Source organism: Raphanus sativus, chromosome 4 (assembly GCF_000801105.2).
Source record: "Raphanus sativus cultivar WK10039 chromosome 4, ASM80110v3, whole genome shotgun sequence".
NCBI lineage: Eukaryota > Viridiplantae > Streptophyta > Magnoliopsida > Brassicales > Brassicaceae > Raphanus > Raphanus sativus.
Window position 1 is genome coordinate 43,503,927 of NC_079514.1, and position 27,686 is coordinate 43,531,612.

General features: G+C 34.3%; 3 protein-coding genes and 1 pseudogene across 3 annotated transcripts; 2 read left to right on the forward strand and 2 right to left on the reverse strand.

Moving 5' to 3' along the window:
* Nucleotides 1-531: 531 nt before the first annotated feature.
* LOC108853713 (B3 domain-containing transcription factor NGA1-like) lies at nt 532-1,978 on the forward strand. Its single transcript, XM_018627144.2, has one exon. The coding sequence runs from the start codon at nt 953-955 to the stop codon at nt 1,877-1,879; it is 927 nt and encodes a 308-aa protein (XP_018482646.1). The 5' UTR covers nt 532-952; the 3' UTR covers nt 1,880-1,978.
* A 9,192-nt stretch (nt 1,979-11,170) lies between these two features.
* Nucleotides 11,171-12,288, forward strand: LOC108852753 (auxin-responsive protein IAA20). The gene is made up of 3 exons (XM_018626241.2): nt 11,171-11,645; nt 11,899-11,998; nt 12,094-12,288. The coding sequence occupies exons 1-3, from the start codon at nt 11,273-11,275 to the stop codon at nt 12,146-12,148; spliced, it is 528 nt and encodes a 175-aa protein (XP_018481743.1). The 5' UTR covers nt 11,171-11,272; the 3' UTR covers nt 12,149-12,288.
* A 1,069-nt stretch (nt 12,289-13,357) lies between these two features.
* LOC108849791 (ABC transporter B family member 4-like) lies at nt 13,358-18,928 on the reverse strand (annotated as a pseudogene).
* Nucleotides 18,929-22,767: 3,839 nt separating this feature from the next.
* LOC108851099 (pectinesterase 5-like) lies at nt 22,768-24,763 on the reverse strand. The gene is made up of 2 exons (XM_057007479.1): nt 23,641-24,763; nt 22,768-23,532 (listed from the first exon to the last, which is right to left on the reverse strand). Exons 1-2 carry the CDS (start codon nt 24,746-24,748, stop codon nt 22,844-22,846), a joined length of 1,797 nt encoding a protein of 598 aa, XP_056863459.1. The 5' UTR covers nt 24,749-24,763; the 3' UTR covers nt 22,768-22,843.
* Between the last annotated feature and the right edge of the window lie 2,923 nt (nt 24,764-27,686).

A 27,686-nucleotide genomic window follows, 5' to 3' on the forward strand; every position in this document is an offset into this window, starting at 1 on the left:
TAACTGGTCTGGCATGTGTTAAAAAAAACACTGGTCCGGCCAATCCTTTTGAAGAAAAAGTAATCGGCCAATCAAACATATACATACATGTTAATTAAGATGGTGACTGATCCTTGATATATATATCATAACTCTGAGAAGATATAACAACATACTAAATTATTTACTCTGAATCCGAAAAAGAATGAAAAGGGTCCCCATTCGATACTTAGCATTTACTAAGGCGAGACTGTTTATTAAGTAGTAGTACTTGTTGATAGTTTTACGATTCTATTTTTTTTATTCTAGTTATTTGAAGTAAAGCAAATTTTTTTTCCGTAAGAACGCGACATTATCATCCTTTCTCATCATATCCCAGCCTATCTGTATTCGTTGGACAAATCTGATTTCTTTGACAAACTAAATATGTTTATATAGGAAATTAAGTAGAAGTATAATTTGTGAAAGGAGAAAAGAAAGAAACTAAAAGGACAATAAGGTCACATGAACTGAACCAGATCTATTCAAGGGGTCCCTCTAAATTGGTTCTCTCTTGCCCATATCTCCATCATTCTCATCATAACATTCAAGATTTCTCTCTTTTTTCTCTCATTCTTCTTCTTCTAAAAAAATCTTAACAGTACCTTTTTGTTTTCTTCCACTATAACTATGAGAGCTAATGCTATTGCAGAAAAACAGTGAAAGAAAGAGATGAGAAAGAGAGAGAGAGAGAGGGATCATGCTGATAAGAAGTTAGGCAAAACCAACTTTCTATTTATGTATAATTAGGTCGATCACATCACCAATTTAACCCTTTTCCACCTCTAAATCTCCTTCACTTCTCCTTCTCTCCTTCCAAAATTAGGGTTTGTTGCTTCTCTCTTTTATTTATCAATTTTCAAAGACATCCAATCTGGATTCAAGCCAAGAACCCAATCTTAGCCACACAATTAAAAGATCTGACTTCTAAAAGATGATGACCACCTTGTCACTTGGAAGAGAAGGAGAAGAAGACAAAGATGCAGAAGCAAAGAAGCCCATAGAAGAAGTTGAGAGAGAGCACATGTTTGACAAAGTGGTGACTCCAAGCGACGTAGGGAAACTAAACAGGCTCGTGATCCCAAAGCAACACGCAGAGAGATACTTCCCTCTAGATTCATCCTCAAACGAGAAAGGTTTGCTTCTAAACTTCGAAGATCTCACAGGAAAGTCATGGAGGTTCCGTTACTCTTACTGGAACAGTAGCCAGAGCTATGTCATGACCAAAGGTTGGAGCCGTTTCGTTAAAGACAAGAAACTCGACGCCGGAGATATTGTGTCTTTCCAGAGATGTGTCGGAGACAGCCGCTTGTGTATCGATTGGAGGAGACGACCTAAAGTCCCTGACTATCCGACATCGACTGCTCACTTTGCTGCAGGAGCTATGTTCCCTAGGTTTTACAGTTTTCCGACAGCAACTACTTCGACATGTTACAATCTTTACAATCATCAGCAGCCACGTCATCATCACATTGGTTACGGTTATCCACTGATTCCGAGAGAATTTGGATATGGATATTTCGTTAGGTCAGTAGACCAGAGAGCGGTGGTGGCTGATCCGCTAGTGATCGAATCTGTGCCGGTGATGATGCACGGAGGAGCTCGAGTTAGTCAGGAGGTTGTTGGAACGGCCGGGAAGAGGATGAGGCTTTTTGGAGTTGATATGGAATGTGGCGAGAGTGGAGTAACCAACAGTACCGAGGAAGAGTCTTCATCTTCCGGTGGGAGTTTGCCGCGTGCCGGAGGTGGCGGTGCTTCTTCTTCTTCCTCTTTGTTTCAGCTGAGACTTGGAAGCAGCAGTGAAGATGATCACTTCTCTAAGAAAGGAAAGTCTTCATTGCCTTTTAATTTGGATCAATAATGATGATGAGATTAGTTGGTACTATAAACTTAAACCACACATAATAATATATATGACAACATAATGCATTGGTTTTATTATAAATTTATAGCGAAATGATGTATATGTGTTATAGTGATATACATGCATAGTCCATATAGAGAAATTTTATGGATTTGATGAATAGTCTTTTGTCAAGGGTTCCTGAAAAAAATTGTTGATTGGCTATACATATGAAGTACCTCCACCATTTGTTAATCATTTTATCATTTTTCAATATATATTATCAATTGATTAAATTATTAAAACTACATTTGGCAAAACATATCTTAGGTTATGTAACAAGATGCAAGGCTGTATATAGTAGAAAATTGGGTACAAATAAGTGAGATTTGTAAGAAGAGTCATGAACTAGGATTGGGATCAGTGTAAACCCATATCTCTCTTGTATGTGGCTCGTCCGTGATAACTTCTTCGGATTTGCTGGCCTGTCTTAGAAAAATGAAATGTCTCTATATAGGATTGCTGCTTTTTGTATATATATGTGTGTATCATTAATTATTGTCCCTGCAATAAAAATTGTTATGGGTATCTATGTTTGGATTACTAAATATGGCTGCTGCTGCTGCTGCTGCTTTTCTCTGAAGCTATTGCTGGATATTTAGTTAGGCAGGTAGACTTGCAGGAGATGTGCAGTGACATAACAATAATTAAAAAAAAAACTTGTTTCTTTATATAACTGCGTGATGTCTATATTACCAAGAAACCAAAAAGAGATTGAAAAAAGGTATGATCTGTTTTCACATAAAATTTTCTGATGCAGTGATTAAGTTCTATTACAAAAGCTAAAGGCTATGAAAATAAGAAAAACGGTGTTTCAAAAAAAAAAAAGAATGAAAATAAGAAAATTAACAAAACAGTATTTTTTTGTTGCCAGGTATGTATTGTATTGTATTTTAGGTTTTTCTTTTGTCTTGGTCTGAACTCTGTAATCTCTATATCTAGATATCAATGCAGAAACACATTCAGTGTAAACATATGTTAAAGTTATACCCTTACGTAAGATGTGATGATATCTATATGTATCTTATCCGATCATCATCATCTAGTAAGATTTATCACGATCGAGTATATAGACCATATAGCTAATTTTATACTCTGGTGAATGACTTGCATGGTTTTGTTATAAAGGCACACATTCATTAGCGTGTGACAAAAAAAAGGCATACATTCATTAGCCAAATTTTCAAACGTTAAATATATGGTTTGTATAGTATATTGTATATTGCTCACTAAGTTCACCTTAAATGTCTGGGTTTGTTTTCAATTTGATGTGGTTGATTACATAAATCTTGAGAGATTGGCACAAATAACATCAGATATCATTGGTGGATGTGAATGAAGACTATCTTGGACCTGTTTTTTTTTTAATCAGATCGGACCAGGTTAAACAGTAAACCGGAAACATATAGGGATCAGTTGGATAAACATTGAGTTTGTTTGTAATTTTCTAATAAAAATATTTTTTTAATAAACATTGATATTCTTTGTACGAACATAATTTTTTAGAAAATTCTTATTAATACATTCACTACTAATTAAAAAGTATAATGATAAATCATTATTTATGTTTTCATTTGAAATTCTTACATATTGTAATTTTAAAAAATTATGTACTATATATTTGTTCTTAATACATAAATATTTAAAATCATTTAATATTATCTTTTCAAATATACATAATTATGAATTTTACTTTTTAATTTATTAATATTTAGTTATGTATTATCTGTTTAATTTTTTTAAAATTTCTATTAAAAAAAAAATTTCGGATAACAACGCAACACAACATATATATATATATATGAATTATTAGAATATATTTTAGATTTTGAATAATTTTATTACAATTAGTTTTAATCATTTATCTAATAAAATAAACTTAAATTCGTTTTATTTTTACTAATTTATATATTTTATTCATTAAAAATACGAACGATATTAACCATTCTAATTTGTAATGTGCTAGTTCGAATGCGAAAAATCATTTCGAAAATAATATTACATATTATATTTTAATAAATATTTTATTAAAAATTAATTATGTGTGTAAATTTACCAAAAAAAGTTAACAAAAAAATTAGATTTAGTTTTATTTTCATTCTACGTACGATTGAACTGGTCAACTGAATTAACTTAAACCCGATTGAAACTTTTTGAAGCATATTGATCAATGACCCATAATTATTTCGGTTGGCTCTCAGTCCGGTTTTAGAAACAAGTATTCAACAAGCAATTTCTAATTTAAACATTCAACGTCTCGGCGTTAGCTTTACAAAAAAAAAAACGTCTCGGCGTTTCAAACTTTCAACGAGTCAAAAGTAAATAGAAATTCAAGCTTGATTCACTCTTCCGAATTTCTCACTAGGTCCCTACATTATAAACTATATTTTATGATTTTCTTGAAATTATTGAATTTACAGAAGCATACACATTGACTCATGTAACGGTTATAGATAAAAAATATCAAATGATATTTCGAGGAAAATAAAAGAACATAGCCGAAAGGAAAATCAATAGCTAAATTCTTTTCTGTCCTATTCCAAATAAAATAATAAATCGTAAATCATAATTAAATAAATAGATATAAAGGGAAAAATTAACCTATAAATCTAACAATAATTAACCTATATGATCAGTGCTACAATAATTAACCTATATGATCAGTGCTGTTTTATCATACTACAAGTAAACCTATAATTTGACTCAGCAGCTGCTATAAAACAAAACACCAAAATTAGGATCAGAGAACACCAACTTGAAAATATTATTCAACTTAATTTGTTATTAGTCTACTTACTCGTGTTCTTGGACTAAATAAGTTTTTTCTGATGTAAAAAAAAAGAAGTTTTTTTTTCTGTAAAGAGGTTTTCAAATTAAAAGACAAAGAAACATAAAAAGTATGGTTTAACAACTATTTTGACAAAAAAACAATCATAGAGTTTGAGAAAGTATGATGAGACATACCTCATATTCAACTAAGCATTAGCTTGTAAAAAAAGGCTAGTGATCCAAACAATAGTACACGAAGACAAACCGTTTACACTACCAATAGGTGGAATCCGGTGGTGTACCTTTTCCAGATCATGTATGTGATACAGTTTTTGCGAATACTCCATTAATCAAGCATTCAAACTATCCCAAACAAAGGTTTCTTGAGATACAAATGACACTGCACTATTCAAACTTCTTTTTACTTCACAACTGGATGCTGTGCTTTTATCTACATTAGCAACTTGAGTGGAATTCAGCTTCACGTAAAAAAACTCTGTCACCAGAAATATATCTGTTAAAAAGAAACTTAGGATACCTAAGAGCAATTCCAATAGTGGAGTTATAGAGATGATATTACGAAAAATGAATAATAGAAAAAATAAAAAAGTATGAAAAAAATGATTTTTTTTTTGTAGAATATCACTTTTGAGATGTCTTTTAAAAAAATTAAGTGATGTGTTAACATATAATTGATTTTATCATTTCAAATAAAGTAAAAATAAATTAAGTTTTAAAATGTATTAAGATAATATTATTTTGCATTTTTAGATATTCATTCGAAGATACTATCAATAAGGTTGCTCTAAGTTTAGTGAAAACAAAAGATGATGAGTGTCAATCAGATAATGATTCTTATCATTGAGCCGTTTCCACGTTTTAGTTGTATAAACGGCTCCCCATGTCCATACTTACAAGTCATCTCAAGCTGGTCGACTACTCTTACTCTCTTTGCCACCCAGCCTTTCCGTACCCATGATACCTAACGTGTGTCGCAAATAATTAATTAAGAAGGGTTTACAAAAAGGCTTTATCACTTCCTATGTGGGAAATGGATCTCAAGTATCTGAAACTAAGTAATTAAATTCATGCGGACCAGCTTCTAAGACATAAAGTGAACAATATCGAACTAATCGAATAATATAGAACTAGACATGAGCTTTTACAATCCCAACTGTAGACATGGACGAGGGGAAAGACTTGGAGTCCATCACAAAGGCGGTTTTGATTTCTCAAATGGACTTTCGAAACTTCATCGCGTTCCGATAGCGATTGTAAAACGATACAAGATCAACTAGGAGAGCATCTCTTTGCAACTCATTCAATCGTATTTCAAGCGCAAGAAAGAGCAAGAAAGTGTACTGAAAGAGAAGGAGACGGACCGGGAAACGAGAATCACGAAATAGATGGATCTGTAGCGCTCCTCTCCTCTGATTCTTCAATGTCAAGCTTCTCTCTGTTTTTTTCGATAGCACAGGAAGGGAGGGAAGTTAGTTGCAAGAATTTATAAAGAAGAAGAAAAAAAATAAATACTTACAATCTTGGAGGAGAGTAGTGATGCAGTAAGTGTGTCGAAGTTAAGGGGTGCTTAAATCAATCGTGAGTGGTTATATCCGAAGCGATTCACAGGTCTTTCGCTAAAGGCGCTAGTAAAGGATTACTTAGCGGAGCAGATGAGCCACAACTCCTGCCTTATTACCTCAAAACCCTTCTTCAGAAGACCCTCCTCGATCTGCAGAAAAAGCAAGCAAGCGCAATTGATCAAGGACATTATTTCACGATATCAAATGTACAATGATGATGCTGATTCAATCAAACAAGAACCATACTCTCTTCTTTCTTCTTAAGAATGGATAGACTGATCTGAATCTGATGTTATGTGTTCTCATGTGGCTGATCTGTTAACACAAAATCTGATGTTAGATTTGTTGATTACAAAAAAATAGCTTAATGACTCATTTATTGATTATTTAAATCTCAATTACTGAGAACGAATTTTATTTATGTTTTTATAAGAAACTATATACTATATTTATAATTGAGATATGTATGTACAAATATTGAATTTACTACATTTCAGCAACAACAACATTGATCTCACCTCTCTTAAACAAGTCATAGAACTCATTCACAACGCTAGACGACCATTTCACATCAATACGATTCCAACCTCAAATGGTTTAAAAGAGTGATATTAATTTTAATAAATGGATTCTTTAGTTATCAACAATTCTATTTTTTATCTTAAACATATCTAATTACTATTTTAAATCTTATTTCTTTATCAACATGAATGATTATTTACAATTTCAAATCCAAATCCAAACTTAAACGTAAATAAATGAATATCCACAATCAAAACCACCAAGAAAAAATGTAGGAAAGAATAAAACTGCAGATTGAGAACAAAAACTGAATTTTACTAAAGGTTGAGATATTCAAGACCTCCATGAAGCTAGAGCAAAACCATATAAAAGTGCTTAATTTTAATGGTGTAGATTCAGATGATAACATGCTTACTGAAATTTTATTATAAAACTTTATGAATTGGCTCAATCAAAATCATGGGTAATCTCAAACTTTTATCTTCAGTTAGAGAATTGTGATCAATAGCAGGTTTTCAATGTGTGTCGAAAATCAGATTGTGTTTATGGCTTGATTACATCTTCTTAGAAGAAGATTTTTAAGCTAAAGTTACAAGCTATTAGAGTGTATATAGCTAGATGGTTCAGTATGGTTAAGTAGTAGGTTTAGTAGTTGAATTGTATTTAAGCTGACTCTTCTTTCTCATTTATACTAATGAAGATATTTCACACAATTTCTTTCTCTCAAGCTTGATCAACCTGATCGAGAATCTGAAACAAGCTTTGGATTACACAACACATGAAACAGGGAAATGATACTAGTCTGTGCGATTTAGCGGTTTTGCTATTGAAGATTGTGAGTGGATCAGAGTAGAGAGAATACATCTTATACTACAACCATTATAGTTTTTTTTTTTTGAACGAAAGTTACAAGCATTATATTATTAGCAAAATCTATAACATATCGCAGTTAGCAGTAAGGTATTGCAAGAAAAGAAAATAACTCAGCACATATATAAGCCCAAACTAGAGTTGAGTCGAGCCTGCTTGCCTTTACGAGAAGGTGACCAAGCCCATGATACAATCTTTTCTAACCAAGGTTGGTTCGCAAAAATCAATTAAACTCAGAGTCATGATTCTAACGAAGGTTTGCTTTGTAAGAAACTCTAAATTATTTCAAGATTTGGTAAATCTATATACTACAGTCATGGATTGCGTGCGTAATCCAAGCATTTTTAAGGATTTTGATGAATATTATATAGTATCTATAAAAAGACACGCACGTAACATCTCGACTCTATATCCGCACCGCACGCATGCACGTATTTTAAAAAAACTTTATAGAGTTTCATTTATATACTTTATAAACGCATTATGCTTCAGAATACACTAATACATCCTCATCTGACTCGGTAAGGAAGACATGTTAATATTTCCTTGTTAGTTGGACATCCTTTCCAGTAATGTCTTTAAGAGATGGTTTCGTTTAAAATGGTAAAGAAAATGTTTGACTCGAACAAAATTTAGTTTTGATAAATATGTTAAACATGTATAGTTAGTTGTATATTCCTGTAACGTATTTCTGTAACTAATAGCTTTGCACTTGGTAAGGAAACGTGATTGAGTGACATTTTCAAAATTCGATGGATAAAAATACATGTAACATATTCAGTGGAAAAAGTCCTACTGTTTCAGTAATCTTAAAGCAAAGGGGAAAACAAAAGGCTATGATTAGTCCAACAAGAGGGGCTAGAAAATAAAAGCCACGAGACATGCAAATGCAATCACGCATCTTGAAAAGCAAGCCCTAGTTTTGACTGACAAGCAACCACAACGCAGTAAAGTTAGGTTCTCAAAATTAGCGCATAAATAAAGAAATAGTATATGATTAAAGTACTTGAACTATGTATGTATGTTTCCAATAAAATGCGTTTCTAGTTATATAATAATTACCGAAATTATAGTAGGCATTCTTTTGTAGAATACTGTATACATATACTTTTATGTATGCTAGAAAAAATCGAGGGAGAATATTTTTGGTAAGGAGAATAGAGAAAAACGGAGGGGACAAATAGGAGGCGGAGGCAGTGTGTAGTGTTGTTAGGGAACATCTCTCCTTTGTAATATTCTCCAAATCTCAATTGGTTCCAACCAAGTCCATGTTCTTCTTCAAGCTAATTGACTACAAAGACTAGAACTCGAACAAATTGAGAGTAACCAAACCGAGTGAAGTTTCGGCTCCAATTATAGTGTGCGTATCGGTCTCAGTTTTGTTTCCATGGTTCAAGCCAAAAGAAAGCTAACTGGGGTTTGATAGAAATATCTAAATTAGAAACACAAACAAAATGATTTGTAAATAAATCAATAATAATATTTTCATGCAAAGCATATGAAACTGAATATACAAAGACTAAGTTGTAGAATCTAATTACATATCATATCAGAAACAATATATGTATAGCTTTAGATAACATTTATTAATATTGCTATTTAGTTAATTTTTTGTTGAATTCTTCTCAAAGAATAATTGAATATGATTGTAGTTTAGTCACATTAGCTACTTTTTAACAGTCATAAATTATTCTATAACAAACTATAAAAATATCACTTAATGATTTTACATCCGAATGAGGATTCGCGTTGATCTATTGTATGAGGATTCACGTTGTTGGCATTCTTCTTCCTTTTTTTCGATTTGTGACACACCAGCTATTTTGAAACCAACAAATTGAAAAAATTTCCCCGGTTGAACAAACCAAAAAAAAACATAGAATCAGTCTACACTGAGCGATCCCGAGCAAAAACTCAAGAGTAATCTATGAAATACGTATAAATATATTTATTTTTGTAATTGAGTACGTTAACTATTATACCAACCATAGTAGAACCTGTAGCAGACATACACATTTGACTAAACCGAACTAAACCACACTTGCATCTCTACTTGCATGTTTTTCTTACATAATTTGATTCATTACTTTGAGGTCTACTTTCAATTCAGTGTATGCTGACATGTTGTGTTTAAGGGAGTCCACGTGAAAACAAAAGTGCCACGTGGGAAATGACAAGTGTAGTCATTGGTCGTCGTGTCTTATGTATGTCTCCTTTTTCTCGTGCTTGCAAATATGAGAATTGTGACGTCTCCTTAAGTCCCATAGACAAAGGAACTCTCATTAGGTCCTCCCTTTAAGGTGAACCATTCATTACTCATCATGTCCCCTCTCTTCTTCCTTCGCCTTTTTCTTTCAAAATTCCAATTCTTTCTACTTACTTATTTATGATTACGTGTAACAACTTCTCTTCTTACTAAGATGTTACGTAGGATTTACATCATTATAATGACCATGTTTTGATCGGGTTCGCCATTGCAACGGTCCGTTCAAACCGATTATGTTAAATAGAATGTTATTTACGAAAACTTATGTATGGTCAGCTCTTTTACTGCAAACAAATCTATAGTCAACCGTTAAATACAAAACAAATAAAATTGTTTATGATTCTGTTTTGAACTAATAATATCGTAAATGAAAAGATAATCCACATTGGAAAATTCTCGAAAGAAATCTCCAAAAAGTATATTAATAATGCCCTTTTCAAAAAAAAAAAATTAATTAACTGAAACTTTTTTGGATAAAAGTGAGACTTATGTGAGAACTTCTCATATGAAAGACTCACATATTTTCAACTCTATTTTTAAAAAATCTTAGATGTTAATTATATAATATGTGAAAGATACATTCTGATAATATATATATATTTTATAATAGAGTATTTGCACTCCATATCCACACAATTTATCCTATTTAGTGATCTACCCTAAATACATTTTTTCCACAATTTTGCTCATTCCATCATCGCTTTTTCCCTCAAAGTTTTACTGTGTTAGGTATACCATATATCTCTAATATCCAAATTCTTTTAGTATTTTGAGCAAATTCAATCTATAATATAATATGTGAAAGATACATTCTGATAACATATATATATATATATATATTTTATATAATAGTAAAATATACTAAAGAACATTCTTAGTCGTCATACTGTCTATTGAACATACTTACTAGAATAACTAACGATATAACTAATCTGAAAATTAAATTGGAAACTGTCCGCTTGATACAGAAGTTTTGTTTCTACTAACTTGTTCGTCAATTGTTTACGTTAGCCATATATTTTAGTTTTAGAGAGAACCCCGAACCCACAAAATCATAACCAGCACATCGACCTAATCAGCATTGGACACGTGTTTCTGTCTGCTACACTCATAACATCTTTAGCGGACGCTGTCTCATCATTCCACTGTCGCATTTGTACTTGTGACTGTGTATGAATCTTTTAAAACAAAAAACGAAGACCACGCCAAACTATAATAAAAATAAATTGAAATTCCTAGTCTTGATCTTCTATATAAACAGACACGTACATACCGAGCATGGCGGCTCATTACTCATTTGTCTCAACCTAAAAAAGAAAAAAGATTGAAAGATAGATAGCTATGGGAAGAGGAAGAAGTTCTTCGTCGTCTTCTTCTATAGAGAGTACCAGTAAGAGCAACCCATACGGTGGCTCTTCAAGTACTCGAAACCTAAGCACGGATCTAAGGCTCGGACTCAGCTTCGAGGCATCCTCAGGGACGCAATATTTCAACGGTGGTTACGGGTATTCTGTTGTAGATCCGGGGGCGGATTATACGGCTGCGGTGGCGGAGGAAGAGGAAGAAGAGAACGAGTGTAATAGCGTAGGGAGCTTCTACGTGAAAGTGAACATGGAGGGAGTTCCGATTGGGAGAAAGATCGATCTCATGTCTCTTAACGGTTACCATGAGTTGATCAGAACCCTAGATTTCATGTTCAACGCATCCATTCTCTGTAAGTATATATATAGAAATGATGTTGCTATATCTAAGGTTTTTTTAAAATTCACTAGCTATTTTTTTTTCTTTTAAGCCGTTTTGAAATCGTATCCCCATTAGAGATAGATTGATAATTTGACAGAACTAAAATATACGCCCATTAATTACTATTTTTATAGGTTTTTATGTTTGTTTGCCAAAGTTATTATCTCGTGGGTTAAAGTTTATGTTGAAAACTGATAGTAATTCAAACATCAAAATGGAAACAGGGGCTGACGAAGAAGAGACGTGTGGCCACCAGAAGAGTCACGTGCTAACATACGCGGACAAGGAAGGTGACTGGATGATGGTTGGGGATGTTCCGTGGGAGTACGTATTCTTCTTCCTCCATTGACATTATTATTTCCTTATTTAGATTGTTATTTAGAAGTTAAATAGTTGTATATTTGGGTTTTGTTTTGTAGAATGTTTTTATCGACCGTGAGAAGACTGAAGATTTCAAGAGCTTACCACTACTGATGTTTAAGTCTACTTGTGTTGTACTATTAAAAGTAATGCCAAGAAAAAATGTTTTTGTCTTATGTAAATTTATTGTCAGTTATTTATTATATTATTTCCTGTTTTTCGTTTACGATGATAGTACAAACATTCTGAACTCACTCTGATTATTCTCCTCGGTAACACCAACCAAGAAAAGTATAGAAAACCAATTGGAAAAAACAATTAGCTGTAAAACAAACCAAAATTAGTTCTAGATAATGTTTCAGCGGGTCGAACCAATCACACGATTCGTCACTCAATTTAATATATGGTTTGATTGGTTCACTTGACCTAATGTAAAGTTCAATTTTCATAACATAATTGATATATATTCAGCAAATATAACACCCTATACTAGATTGGTGAGAGTAAATTAATAAGGTGCTTTCACCAGATAAAAAGTTTGCCATGATTTATTGCATCTATGTGTCTTAAATTTCTGTATACCAGCAAAATCATAGCATTCGTTGGTCGGACAAAAATGTTTTTTTGGTTTAGAAAAATTACTTCTTTCCATATAAGTATATATTCCTATAGAAAAAAATTGGATTTTGAAACTTCTATAAATACGGATTTAAGGATTTGTAAGATTATTCATTCACACGATAATAAAAAAACCCTAAACGATATTTACCTCAATTTGTTTTGCTCTTTGCTTTTTTCTAAGTTAATTCGCATTTGTCCACGACATGATTGAAGGCGAACCAGCTCGGAGCTGCTCCGCTTGAAAGATGAAAACGGTTCTCTTTGTTTCTCAAATATCAAAACTCATCCCGATATGTGCGTTATCATGAATCAGACTTTGATTATTTTGTAGATTATGGCGTTCATTTAAGGTCTCTAGAGTTCTTTTGTTGATCAGTTTTTTTCATGGACATCATCAAATCATAAAGGTAAAGGTACGTTGTTTTAACACTTTGGTGTTAGTTGGGCCGAAATTGTTAGTAGGCCTGCCATAATATGCACGTAACATAGTCCATTGAAACTCATTATGTGGCAAAATTAGATTTTAGGCAAATATTTCTTAGGTTTTAGATTGAGTTTGAGTTATAAAAATATATTTGTCCAAATTATATTTACATAAAAAGTAAAAGCAAGTTCATTAAATTTCAATTCGGATATAAATCATGTGGATCATAAATAATTTGAATAATGATACTTAAATATAGTTTTATTTGGATTGTGAAGAGAGTTCAATAATTTGATTACCAGACTAGACTTTGGTTACATAGAAGGTAATACATGCATTGTTTGAGGATTCTCCAAGGTGATTCTTGTTTTGACCATTCAAACTCAAATTGTATACATATCACAAAAAAAACAAAAAAGATAAAAGATTCACCAATGATATATAACAAAGCACAATTGACCAAAAACAAAATAAAAAATTAGGGAACATGAAAAATATATATTTAAGAAGCTGCACTCAGATGAAGCTGCACTAACGAAGCATAAACTCCATCTTTGATATTAATCAAACTCTCATGCTTCCCTTTCTCCACGATAACTCCGTTCTTAACCACCGCGATAACATCAGCGTTCTTAATCGTGGATAACCGGTGAGCCACCACAATAGTAGTCCGGTTTACCATAACCCGGTCAAGCGCATCTTGAACCACACGTTCAGACTCAGCGTCCAGAGCACTTGTTGCTTCATCAAGAAGCAATACTTTAGGATCCTTGACGATGGCTCTCGCTATGGCCACTCGTTGCTTTTGGCCACCCGATAACTGAATCCCTCTTTCTCCCACCATCGTGTCGTAACCCTAAATCATTAAACCAATATCAGGTCACTTTTACCTAATTCCTTGGAATACAAGTAACCCTAAAGCTTTTAGTTATTATTACCAGTTGTAAACCACTGATGAATCCATGGGCGTTTGATAGTTCAGCTGCAGATACGATTTCAGATTCACTCGCATCTCCGCCTTTCCCGTAAGCGATGTTGGCTCTGATCGTTTCGTTAAACAGAATCGGCTCTTGGCTCACAAGTCCCGTTTGTTGTCTAAGCCATTTTAGCCGCAAGCTCTTGATCTCTACACCGTCAAGAGTGATCTCACCTGAGTCTGGATCGTAAAACCTCTGTAGCAAAGCGATCACCGTTGATTTCCCGCTCCCGCTTTCTCCAACCAAAGCAACGGTCTGAAAAAACAAACAGAGTTAAGGTTCTGTCTTTTCATATCAAAAAATGCATTAGTCAGTCACTATACCTTTCCAGCTCGAATAGTTAGACAAAGATCTTGGAAGATCTGAACATCAGGTCTTGCTGGATACTTGAAACTAACATGACGAAGCTCAATGTCTCCTTTAACAGTATCCAACACTCTTCCAGACTCCACACTTGGGTCAATCTTGGACTCTCTATCTATAATCGCGAAAATCGAAGCAGCAGCTATATCAGCTTTGCTTGAATCAGGAGACAGTGAGCTAGATTGAGATATCGCCATAGCAGCCATTGTCAAAGCAAAGAAAACCTGTGAAAATAAAAAAAACATCATAAGAATCAAGAAAATATAAATAATCTAACGGTTTGTGTAATTCTTTATGTATGTATATACCCTGAAAACAGAGTCGAAGGTTGTTTTGCCGTCATCTACAAGTCTTGCACCAACGTAGAAACTGCAAGCGTAGGAAGCGAAGAGGACAAAGAAAGAAAAGCCGAAACCAATACCACTGACAATGCCTTGGCGTATCCCTGTCTTCATAGGACCTTCACATTTCTTTGTGTACATGTTCATCACTTTCTCTTCTGCGCAGAATGAAGCAACCGTTCTTATGCTCCCAACCGCGTCGTTAGCTAGCTGACTAGCTTCCCCATACATTTTCTGCCAATGATGATTACACAGATGAGATATAGAAGTTAAAACATTGCAAGTTTTGTTAGATTCAGAGTTTCCAACTTAAAACCAATCCAATTGTAGTTTATTGGCTTATATCCTTTTATATATATATATATTTTTTTTTTTTGAAACGCATCCTTTTATATATTAATTAATTATTTCTCCAACTAAAGAGTAACTAGTTTACCTTTGCATCAGCGCTGAAACCTTGCATGAACTTCATGTAAAGAAACCCATTGAGTGCAATAAGAGGAAGCATGGCAAGGACAACGAAAGCCAGCTGCCAACAAGCCAAGAACGCAATGATCAAACCAGCTAATATAGACGAAAGATTCTGAACCATCTGAGCCAAAGCATCTCCCACTAGACCACGTATGGCCGCTGCGTCCGCCGATAGCCTTGCTCCGATGGTTCCACTAGAATGCTCAGACTCATCGAACCATCCAACTTCCATGTGAACCACTTTCTCAAAACACATGCTTCTTATCCTCTTCACCAGTTTGCATCCGGCTATAGCGAAGAAGAAGGTCTGCGCTGGGTACGCTATGATGGAGGCGAAACCAAGAACCATAAATATGATCGCCCAGAAGCTTGTGTCTTCTTTTAACTGTTTTGGCGGTTTGAAAAACGCTTTGATAACGCTTGCGATTAGTATACCGAATAAAGGGAGTATAACTCCGTTAGCTGCTGCTGATATTGCACCGAGTATGAGAACAGGTATCTCTGGTTTGTTTAGAGCAGCCACTCTACGGATGGAGACTTTCTTTGGTTTGGTTTTGTGTTCTGTAGTACCCTCTTCTTGATCTTGAGCGACGTCGTTTCCTTCGATACCTGCCGGGAAACCAAACATGTTGAAAGAATGTCTGCTGCTGTTTCCTCTGGATGATCCTCCTTTGCTTAGTGACCTTCCTAGAGATGATTTTCTCAAGCTAGACTGTTTGAAAGATTCTAATGATGACATCTTTTGCTCACCCTCTGGATTCTCTTCCTGCTTCTTCTCTTCTTGAAGACGTATGAGCTGAGAGTAAGCTCCTTCAGGGTCCTTGAGCAGCTCATTGTGAGAGCCTTTCTCCACGATCTTCCCTTGGTGAATCACAGCGATCATGTCAGCGTTTCGCACCGTGCTTAACCGGTGAGCAACCACAACTGTAGTCCGGTTAACCATGATTCTATCAAGTGCTTCTTGAACCACTCTCTCTGATTCTGCGTCAAGCGCGCTTGTGGCTTCGTCTAGAAGCAAGATTCTTGGATCTTTAAGAATGGCTCTGGCCACAGCGATCCTCTGTTTCTGCCCTCCCGAAAGCTGAGTGCCGTGCTCTCCAACCATTGTATCCAAACCCTGAGGAAGCTTATCAACAAACTTGGAAGCGTTTGCAAGCTCTGCAGCTGCTTTGATCTCTTCTGTTGTCGCGTCTTCTTTACCGTATGCGATGTTGTCTCTGATGCTTGAAGTGAACAGAACAGGTTCTTGACTCACAAGTCCAATCTTGCTTCTGATCCATTTTAGCTGAAACTCTTTTAGGTTAACACCATCTATGAGAACTTCACCGGCTTGCGGATCGTAAAACCTCTCTATTAGACTCACAACGGTAGACTTCCCACTCCCACTCTGTCCAACTAAAGCCACGGTTGTACCACTCGAGATAAACAGAGAAAAACCGCGAAGATCTGTTCATCAGGTCTTGCAGGGTAAGTGAAGTAGACATCCTTAAGCTCAATGTCTCCTTTGATGTCATCCAACACTTTACCATCTGTACTATAAGAATCAATGTCAGGTCTTCTCTCTATGGTCTCAAACATCTTGTAAGCCGCAGCTTGTCCAGCTGCAAACGCGCTTAAGCAAGGAGATGCTTGACCTAACGACCTAATCAAGGGAACAAAAACAAGCCTTAGATTGTGTTGCAAGGAAGTTGAAACACACACAAAAGATACATTGTTTAATGAAATGGTACTTACATGGATCCAGTTAAAACAGAGATGATGATGTTGAGGACTTGTCCTCCTGTGTACCCTTTATCAAGAATCAACTTTCCTCCATACCAAACCGCTAAAGCGTAGCTACAGAAGATTACAAGAAAGAGCGTTCCAAGTCCCAGTCCAGTTGAACCACCTTCAATGACTCCTGCTTTGTAAGCAGTGAGAAGATGTTTGTTGTAGTTGCTTATGGCTTGTTTCTCTCCAGTAAACGATGCAACCTGATTAAATATATTAAAAAAAATTATTGGGAGTTTAAGAAGATGGAAAACATGAAGATCGATTAATTTTTATCTGTTTTTTTTTCCTTTTTGGCTAAGCATTTGTGTATAGGGTAAAGCCTAGCCTAGTTACCGTTCTTATGGAACCGATTGTTTGCTCAACTACAACCGCAGCGTTGGCATAAGCAGTTTGTCCACGAGAAGCTGTCTTAGCAATGACAATAGCCAGACCCGCACCGGCCATTACAAGAAGTGGAATTGAAGATAGCATGACTAAAGTTAGCAGCCATCCTTTTAAGAATGCTATCACAAAGCCTCCAACAAATGTTGATAGAAGTTGTATAGCTTTCCCCACCTGCTCGAAAACGTCGTTTCCTTTGTTATAAACTAAAGAATCTTGAAACTTTGAAATGTTATTTGTTTGACTAATATGAGAGTACCTTCTCTCCCATAGCGTCTTGGATTAGCACAGTGTCACCGGACATTCTTCCAACGACTTCACCTGTGTTTGTATCGACGTCGAAAAAGGCTATATCTTGTCTTAATATTGTCTTTAGATACATACTTCTTATTCTTGCTGCTTGTCTCTCTCCAGATATCATCCAACCAGACAGCTCTGTACATTCATACATATCAAGAACGTTAAAAGCTCTGTTTTACTTAAGATGTGTTAGTTAAATCTTTGACATATCCAAGAACTTACGGAGAAAAGCAGCCGCAAAAGTACCGATTCCAAGCCATACAAACTTCAGAGCTACCTGTGAGCGAGATTAATAGACTCTTATTAGCACAAGTAAATTCTTGAAATGGATCTTTATTAAGACACAAAAACATAATTTGGTTTTTTTTTACTTTGGAGACTTTGTCGGAAACATTTGAATCATTCTGATTCTGTCCAAACGCATCTATAAGATCTCCGAAGAGTACGGTCATAATAGGGAAGCCGAGACCGTTGCCAATAGATCCAAGCGTCCCGAGGATCATCAAGAGTATGTCAAAGGAATCTGCAAAGGCAAATAGCTTGTAAAACGGAACCGTTTTGGTTTTCTCATGATCTTCTTTCTTCTCTGTTTTCTTCACTTCTTTGTCTTCTTCTATGCTTCTTTTGGTCTCTGAAACCTCTTCTACTATATTTGCATCTCTGTTTAACCCGCTCCCTGAAGCCATTAGACTTTCCACAATGTCCTTTTGATCCTAAGCGTTTGAGAGGAGAGACATAATGATAAGTTTCCAAATCTATGAGTTGAGATCTTTAAGAGAGAGTAGTATCTAAATGGGGAACATAAAGGTCAGATAAAATCGTTTCAAAAAAAAAAAGACATAAAGGTCAGACCAAAAAAGAAACAGAAAAACATAAAAGGAAACAAAACAAAGGCTTTCACAATCAATAGTTCACCAAACATAGGAAGACCCTAAAGATCTGCTTTTCTTGTTTTCATTCAAGAACATCTGACAAAATGATGAAACCTGAACCAAGATCTGTCCTGTCAATCACAACAAGGCTGCACAGAAGCTTCGGTCCAGACAAAACACAGAACTATATAATAGAGAATATATATACATGTATAAATATATAAAGCAGAGAATATATACATGTTTAGGTAGATATGTACCTTGAACAGGATCAAGAAGAAGCTGAAAAGTGAAAAAGGGTTTGGAGACTCTCTTGGTGTCTGCCGTATAAACTGTTGAATAATGTGCAGAGATCTCTATGCTTATATCTTTTTATATAATATATAGTTGGTAGTGGAGTTTTGTCAAAGACTCATGTGAGTTTATATAATGCTCTGTTTATTTCTTGACGACCAAGCTGTGACTTGCTCAAGATAAGAGAAAATTAATGGATGTCAAACAAATTATACTTAGAAATTCAATAAATAAATATAGTCTTATGGATCTAAGTATTATACTCTTTGATTTTGTTTAAGTTCTTGAGAGAATCCGTAAGATATTTTTTTTTGTTCTCGTCTTAATTTTAAATAATTATTTTTCTGCCCGTTCTTTGTCTGATAATCCTCTGACCAAATCATTACTATAGCGAGTGGTAGTAGTAATCTAGCTGTTTTGTTCAACTACAACTCTGTTATTTAACATAAAGTTTTGATATCATACCGTTTGATATTTTATAATCCCATTGATTACTAAAACTATTTAAAGTCTAATTAGCTATGTTTTTAGCGGCCTGCATGTGTCCTCCTAATTCATAAGTAATTAAGTAGTATTTGTCTGTGCATACATGTACGATTACTAGCTGTGACCAGAGCGAGAATCACTAGTTTCACTAAGAACATTTTTGTTTCAAACTCTCACCAGCTACGGATTAACACACTATTATTAGAAATAAATATGTACAAAGAAACCAATACCAAAAAGCGTTGAATGATTGTAATTTTCTTCCATGAGTTTTAGTTGACTTTCTCGCTGCCATGAGCTGTGACTATGACAAGTGCAAAAATCCCATTTCTTTAGTAAGGTTTTGCAATCATAATTGCGTTTTTGACAACGGTTGTAAAGCATATGCAGATACTTGCGTTATACAATACCAACTTCTATTTTTTTTACCCGGGATATCAGACAGGTCGTGAAATTCAATCGACTAATTCTCAGATGTTTGATCATTGACTTGAGGCAGACACGGTTGATTGTTTGGATATCTTTATTGTCTGATTACACGATAGGATCATCTGAGGACAACAAATCCGAATCTACGATCTTTAAAGTCATTACAGGATGTCATGTACTATTAGAGGTGGACCCACGTGGTTAATAGAGGTGTCAGCTGATACTCCTTCAAAAATATAAACTTTAACTTTGAGCTTAAGTTAATCAAGTGTCGGCAGCGTAGATGATAATCCTTAAAAAGTTTTTTTTTTTTTTTTTGAAAAAGTGATAGTCCTTAAAGTTGACATCCCTATTCTGTGTTTGAATCCTTTTAAGCACATTTTTAATTTATTTTTCCCTATTTCATCTCGGTTTTGGATCCGTTTTATTTTAGCCTATGACCCATATAAAAAAACAATTCTAAGTCTGCCACTGTGTACTATCTTACCACTAAGTCACTAACGCATGGTTAAAAGAATAACTTGTGTTAGCTGGGGAAGCACGTGAATCTGATTTGCTTCATGAGCAAGAAACTAGTCAAAATTAATTTTCTTGAGAGCCGGGGATGGTGGAATTGTCTCCCATTACTTCGTTTGCATTCTTTTTGGAATCAATGAATCTTACGAGCCTGACATCATTCATGACACAACTGCTCTTTCTATGTTTATCTCTTTCCCACGTATATGCTTTTTTTTTGTCAACTCCCACGTATATGCTACTAACTATATTTTTATCTTTCTTATAAAAGAAGAAAATTACTACCACTTGCAATATTATGCCAGACATTGATGCTACAATGACTATACACCATCTCCTATATCATGTGAAGCGTTATTAAGACACACAATGAATTTCAGATTCGTTTTTTTCCAGAATATTTAGTTTTAAATTATATAAAATGACTCTGACTGGTTTGCATTACATGAAAAAAAATCTGAATTTTGTACTAGATAAAAATAAATTACAGTATAAAATATGGATCGTTGACAGCTATTTTTTCTTTGTTTCCATGATAGACAAATAGAAACATATTATTTTTGTTTACGATAAATACGATCTGGATAATTTTACTTTTCAAATATTATTTTCTGTTTTACAATTTTTTTATTTTGAATTAGTTATTTGTATTCATTAAAATAATATACACAATAACAGTAACATTATTTATATATGAAACGGAAGGAGAATATTATAGCAATTATATACGTAATCATATTACTAATCCCTTTGATTATCTTTGTCGCAAGTCCAGCTAGAAATTGACACATTTTTCCCGGAGAGAAAAGCAAAAACCATTATAGCCATTTGATTCCCACTAAAGTTTTGGAGAATCATCACGTATGTCAAATAGACCCACCCAAACTCTCGCCAACCTGTTTCACACTATAAGTGTACACTAGATCTTGATCCGCGCTTTGGAAGCGCGGAATATTTTACGATGAAAAATTTCACTAATAACTTAACAAATATTTTGTTAACTTTTAAAGAGTGTGTATTTAAAATATTTTTGCATTTAAATCAGTGTTTTTAAATTCAACCCGATTGTGATTATACCGGTTAATCCGGAGATCTAACAATTCAATTTAGTTTTTTAAAATATTCATATTAAAAAGTCACTAAAACCCGAGACTAACCGATTGAACTGATGGATGATGACCGATATGTAATCTAATTTGATTGAAATTGTAATAGTTTCATAATTTGTAATCTTATAATCCAACTTTAAAGTTTATTATTTTGTAATTTATGAAATTATGACGTTTCTACAAAATTTTAAAGAGAAAATGATGGATATAAAATAACTAAGATTAATTATTGTATTGTTTGGAAACGTTGATAGTAGTATATAAAATATATTGTTTAGAAACATTGATAGTAGTATAAAGAAATAAGTATATTGTTTGGAAACATGGATAGTACTATAAAGAAATGAACATTAGTGATTTAATGTAGGTTTAACTATAAAATATAAAAATGTATTTAATTTAAAAACTTACAAAATAAATGTTAGGTCCAACAGAATGTTTCTGTTTTAATAAGATAGATAATAAATTACCAACGTAATCACAATTAAATCTTGACCCGGTCCAAAAACCCCGAGTCCATGGATCTTGAATTTGGAAACTTTTTTGCATGTTACAGCCCACTTACGAAGCCATTAGCCCTTGGGGCTTAATGGTCTAAAAGAGTGGACGATAAAAATTGAAATATCATGTTTCTTTTTGTTGTATCCTCCTCCATAGTGCAAGGACAACGGTATGATTGTATTCACTAGGAAAAACCAAAGCACCTGTTTTCGGTTCAAATGAATCTGTATTTCATCTTGTTTAACAACCGTATAGATGCACCGAGCATGTGTCTATGTAGATTTATATCTCTTAACATTTTTGGACCTTTGATTATAGTAAATCGATCGCGTATTGATCTTGATGGACTTCAGCCAGGAATTGATTGTCCTAGTCTGAAGAAAGTCCCTCAAAGTAAACACAAAGAATTTTTGAATTTGATCAAAAGCATTTTATAAATATTGCTGTAATCTCGGATCAGAAATAGCAATTCGTGGATTACTAGCTAAAAAGACAAGAAAAGTCATGGACTATTCTTCATTTGTCGTTTTATATATGAAACCAACGAAATAAATTATAAAATGATATATTTCACTAAAAAAATAGAAAATGTAGAATTTTTGATGTTAGTTACTTAGAATCCAATGAAATGATGCATTCCAAACCAGTTTATTCCAATTGTTATAGTAAACTAGGAAATTTACAAGAACAAGAAAAATGTATAAATTAGAAAATTATATATATATTAAGAAAATATTAGACATAGATACAACACAATAGATAAATTTCATACTTTTCAAATATGAAATTAAAGTTAAACAATATAATTTTTTCCTCATATTTCATTCGTGAGGCAAACAAAAAGTGAATCTTACAACTTCATCCCCCCGCATATTTATCCTACCGAAAGTGAACGTTGTATTTTTCACCTTTTACATGAACACGTACTAGTCTTTTTCAATTTTATATGATTTATAATCCAAGGTTGACGGGAACATTAGCTTCTTGAATCCAGTCAACGGGAGCCAACCAGTTAGCCACAGTGTACTGATTAACCTCAGATGCAGACTTGGCGATCTTAACCCAGTCAACTCTTTTGTTAGTCTTAGCTCCTGGTCCACGGTTGTTGAACTCAATGTACTTACATGTCTTGTGGAAACTTTCCCCATCCCAAACTTTCCATCCTTCAGGTGTAATCACATCACCGATCTCGCTGTTGATGACCGCGGTGGTGGAGTACTTCTTCCACGGCCTTCCCAAGTATGACAGAACGGTTAACCTCTCTGCCTGTAGTTTCTTGTCTGGAACGATTTTGCAGTTCTGGAGGACGATACCGATTTTCATGGATAATCCCTTCTCGTTTCCGTCGGCTGTGACGGTGTTGAATTGGTTCTTGTTTCCTTTACGGACAACAATCATTGAGTTTTGGATGACGGTTGCTCCTTTTCCGAAGATGAAATCGATTGTTCCTGAGACGACGATGTTTCTGTAGAACTGACGACCATTGTTAGCGTATAGAGTGTCTTGGTAACCATCGAATCTACAGTTGAAGAGGACTGCACGGTCTCCATTCACTCGGATTGCCACGGCTTGGTGTCCATTGGGACCAGCTGTGTTCTTGAATCCGATAAATTTCGCCATGAACCCTTCAGATTCCACCTCTACACAAATACAACATTACATGTAATAAATGAGTTATTTCTATAGAAAAAAAATTTTGTTGAGATTTGTAATAGTAATAATGTTTAAGTTAGGGTACGTAGACTTACGGACTGTGCCACTAAGAGAAGTGGTGGTTCCAGGGGTGAGTTTAACACTTCTGTTGAAAGAGATAATGGTCTTTCTTGCACCATCTCCGAACAGGAAGATGTTGTTCTTTTTCTTAGGGATCACAACTTGCTCTTTGTAGATACCAGCCTTGATGTGGATAATGCATCTACCTTTGTTTTTGTCGGGACAAGCATTAACGGCTTGTTGGACCGACTTATATTGTCCGCTTCCGTCCTTAGCCACCACATATGTTGCTTTGATTCTAGCACCACCTTCACCGCTCTTTTCGGCACGTCCAGCGTTAGCCATGAGCTTCCTGTCTGCACCCGAAACCCATCTTGGGATTCCAACATCGTCAAGGTCTTCAAGAAGACGGCGAGAAGGACCGTCAGGATCGGCCACGGGAGTATCAACGGCAGGAGTGGCTTCTTTCTTGGCGGGAGCTGCTCCTTTCTCGGAGGAAGAGAAGAAATCACCTGTCATGTTCTTGAAATCATCCATTTTGATGTTAAGCTTGGCCATCGCGCTGACGACTGTGTGGAAGATGTCAATAGCGTTGCCAGTGAGGATCTTGGAGTTTGCAATGCCTTCTCCAATAGTCTTTCTCAAATCATCTTCTTCGATGTCATCAAGACAATCGGTTTGGTAGTTGTAAACACCGGTTAACCATTGTTTAAGCTGATCGATTTTGCTACCGATCTGGCTAAGATCTTCACCCATTTCCTCAACAATGGTACCGAGATCCTCAAGCGCGTACATGAAAACTCTCTTGCAGTAATCAAGAACGGCTTTGTTGTTTGGTGAGATGCTTGAACCCATTTTACCTTCGGTTTTACCCGTGAAGTTTGATGATTTGGTTATTGCATCTTGTGTAGCGAGGATGAAGGCCTTGATCAGCTTGTTTGGGTCATCGCTCTTGACTGGCTCGAGTGTTTTGACACATGAGGCTTTGTCAGAAGTCGCCTGGCAAATTCCTTGCACGGCTTTCATCTGTGCAGACAGAGGTTTGTCGTTGTTTCTGTTAACGATGGCAACGACTCCTATGGCTACTCCGACCAATAAAAGGACGGAGGCCACAGAAACAACAACTTTTCCTATCGTTTTCATATTTTATTATATTGTTTTTGTGTATTTTTAAAATTTTTTGGGCTCCCTCCGGTTTTATTTAGAGGTTAATCGGAGAGGGAGGGGCTTTATTAGAGAAAAGCCAAGTTGTTTAATGATGACTCGGGCCAGTGAATATTGTAATGGATTCTGGAGGCTTTATAGAAGCTTTTAGTATCTAATAATAGCTACGTGCATGGAATTTGCATGGAGGGAGAGATTTACGGTCGACGAATGGCTGAGAATATCTGGTAAAAAAGGGTCTAATATGGAATTGCCTTATTGTGAGGTTTAAATTTGGTCAACGCAAGATAAATATGGCGTACGTTCCTGGCTCGAGGCTGTGGTGGCTTCATTGACTACAAATAGAAATGACATATAGGGTGTAACTGCTAAATAAAAATAAAGAATTATAGAATTAAAATAAATGGAATACTAAGGATGAAATATCAAAAGTGGAATGAAATTCATCATATTCATTTATGATCAAATTTGTTATGGAATAATTCTGGCTGCAACTCGAATACATTTTTTTGGAATAAAATTTTCATGAATGTTTAATTCATGTGCATTTCAAAAACCATTCACCAGTTAAGATATAAAAATGGAAGGATATTCAATTTCATTCCAAAACATTATTCAAAAGAAAAATACAACTTTCACTTGTAAAATCATTTCAAATCAAAAATATTTTGGAATAATTGGAATGATGATTCCATTCCACTAAAATCCAGAAATAATAACTGGTGAAAAGAACTCCGACCATACTAACTTCTGACGATGGATCTGGCTTCTCGGCGGCTCTGGTTTCCGACGACGAATCCACCGCTTCCGGCATAACAACTCAAAAGGTTGAGAGGACTCCGACCATACTAGCCGGTACTGAGAAGGTTAAGAGTGATAGTCCTCTTGTTTCTCCCTTACCTCATGTTTCTCCCAGTCCTCCTGTTTCTCCCTTACCTCATCCTGTTGTTACTGAGGTTCAGTCTTGGGACCAGTTTCTCCTCCAGCTATATTCCATGTCACTCTTCAAGTGATTCCAAAGGTCCTGGCAAGAAACTCCTGCTGCACCGAAGCAGAAGCTGGTTGGCGAGTTTTGCCAAGATGAATATTCGTACATGTAGATGGAGACATATTCTCACGAGATGAAGCGCAAGAGACCTAACGAAAGTGAATACTAAATTTGGGGAAAGATTCACACGAGTTGAAGCGCAAGAGACCTAACGAAAGTGACTACTAAATTTGGGGTAAGGGTGAGTTGAAACATTTGTGATTTGACAGACTGATTGACTGATTCTAAAACTATATTTCTTGTATTCCACAAAGTCTAAAGACAGTAATATATTGACAATGTTAATAGAGAAAAAGTGTAATTCAGGTAAATGTAAAAATGTTGTGATGAATTTAGAATCTGTAAATCAACTAAACTCAGCTAGGTTAACTCCATAAAACTACTTGTTTATTTTCTTAATATAGAAGCTCTTTGAAAGAAATATGTTAACTCGGATCAAACCAATACTATGAGATTTTGTAAGAAAATATATGCTACCATAAAAATGTCTAAATAAAGTTAGCTATGTAAAAACCGAAATAATCACCAAATTAGTCTAAGAAAACGTATGACTATATCATTAAATTACATAAAACACAACTTTATCGAAATTTGATTGACATATGGTAAATAAATCATATAAAATTAGATTCTCTAAACACTCATGTTGCTATATTGATAAAGGTTTTGCAACCAGATGTTTTCCATTTTCAACTGGTAGAATGTATCTCAAGTTTTTATCATCCTTATGATTGTTTGATAAAATTTTTTATGATGGTGTACTATATATAACTTGTAGATTTTAGCTTGAGTTTATTGGTTAAGCTATTAGAGCATCTCCAAAACATACTCTATAACTTCAAATATGAAGTTTTTTGCTCTCTAAAAAAAACCTTCAAATTTGAAGTTTTGAGTAGTGAAACTTCATATATAGAGTGTCACTACCTAAAACTTCAAATTTGAAGTTTCATATTTTTCATTGCATTTTGATCCTTACATTTACATATTATATTTATGATTCTTAAATATTTTGTCCTTTAATCTTTTAATTTTTCAATATTTTATAAAACATAAATATTTCAAATTTAATTTTATAATTTTAACTTTTACAAATAAGACTAAATAAAAACTTTAAATAAGTTTTTTTCAAAACTAGATTTAGATAACAACAATATTAAAAAAGAAACTTAACAAATGCACTATTTATCATATATGAAAGTATTACGAAAAATATATTTATAGAATAATGTAGTATTTTACTTGTGATTTAATATTTAATTATGTATTTTTTATGTAAAATTATATATTTTACTGTATCATTTTGTTAATTAATATTTCTATAACACTTCTATATATGTGCTATTTATTTTTAAAGTTTTATAAATATAAATTATGTCTCATAAATATAAGGACCATAATATAAAATATAAATTCTTTTGAAGTTAAATTTGAAGTTTTGTTTTCGGAGAAGACTTGCTTAAAACTTCAAATATAAAGTTTTGCAAATTTTAAAATAGATTGTCCTTTTGGAGATGCTCTTAGAGTGATAGTTATACGTTTAAGCAACTAATGTTATCTATGTAAACAAAACTGCTTTATTGCTTGCTAATCAATTACTAAGATGTATTTTTGGGCATTTCTCTCATTGGAGCTTAATGTATATTATTAAACTATCTAATATGATCTACAAATGTTGAAAATTTTTAAATTGTTTTTTAGTGTGTGTTTGTAAAATACATAAAACTACACAATTGCAAACTAGTTGAGAAACATTAATAGAAAGTGTATCACTGTTTAGAAGAATAAGAGAGAAAGAGAGAGTATCACCAACACACACCAAAACATGATTGTAGCATCAAAAATAAACTTAGCAATAGAATGGTATTTAGC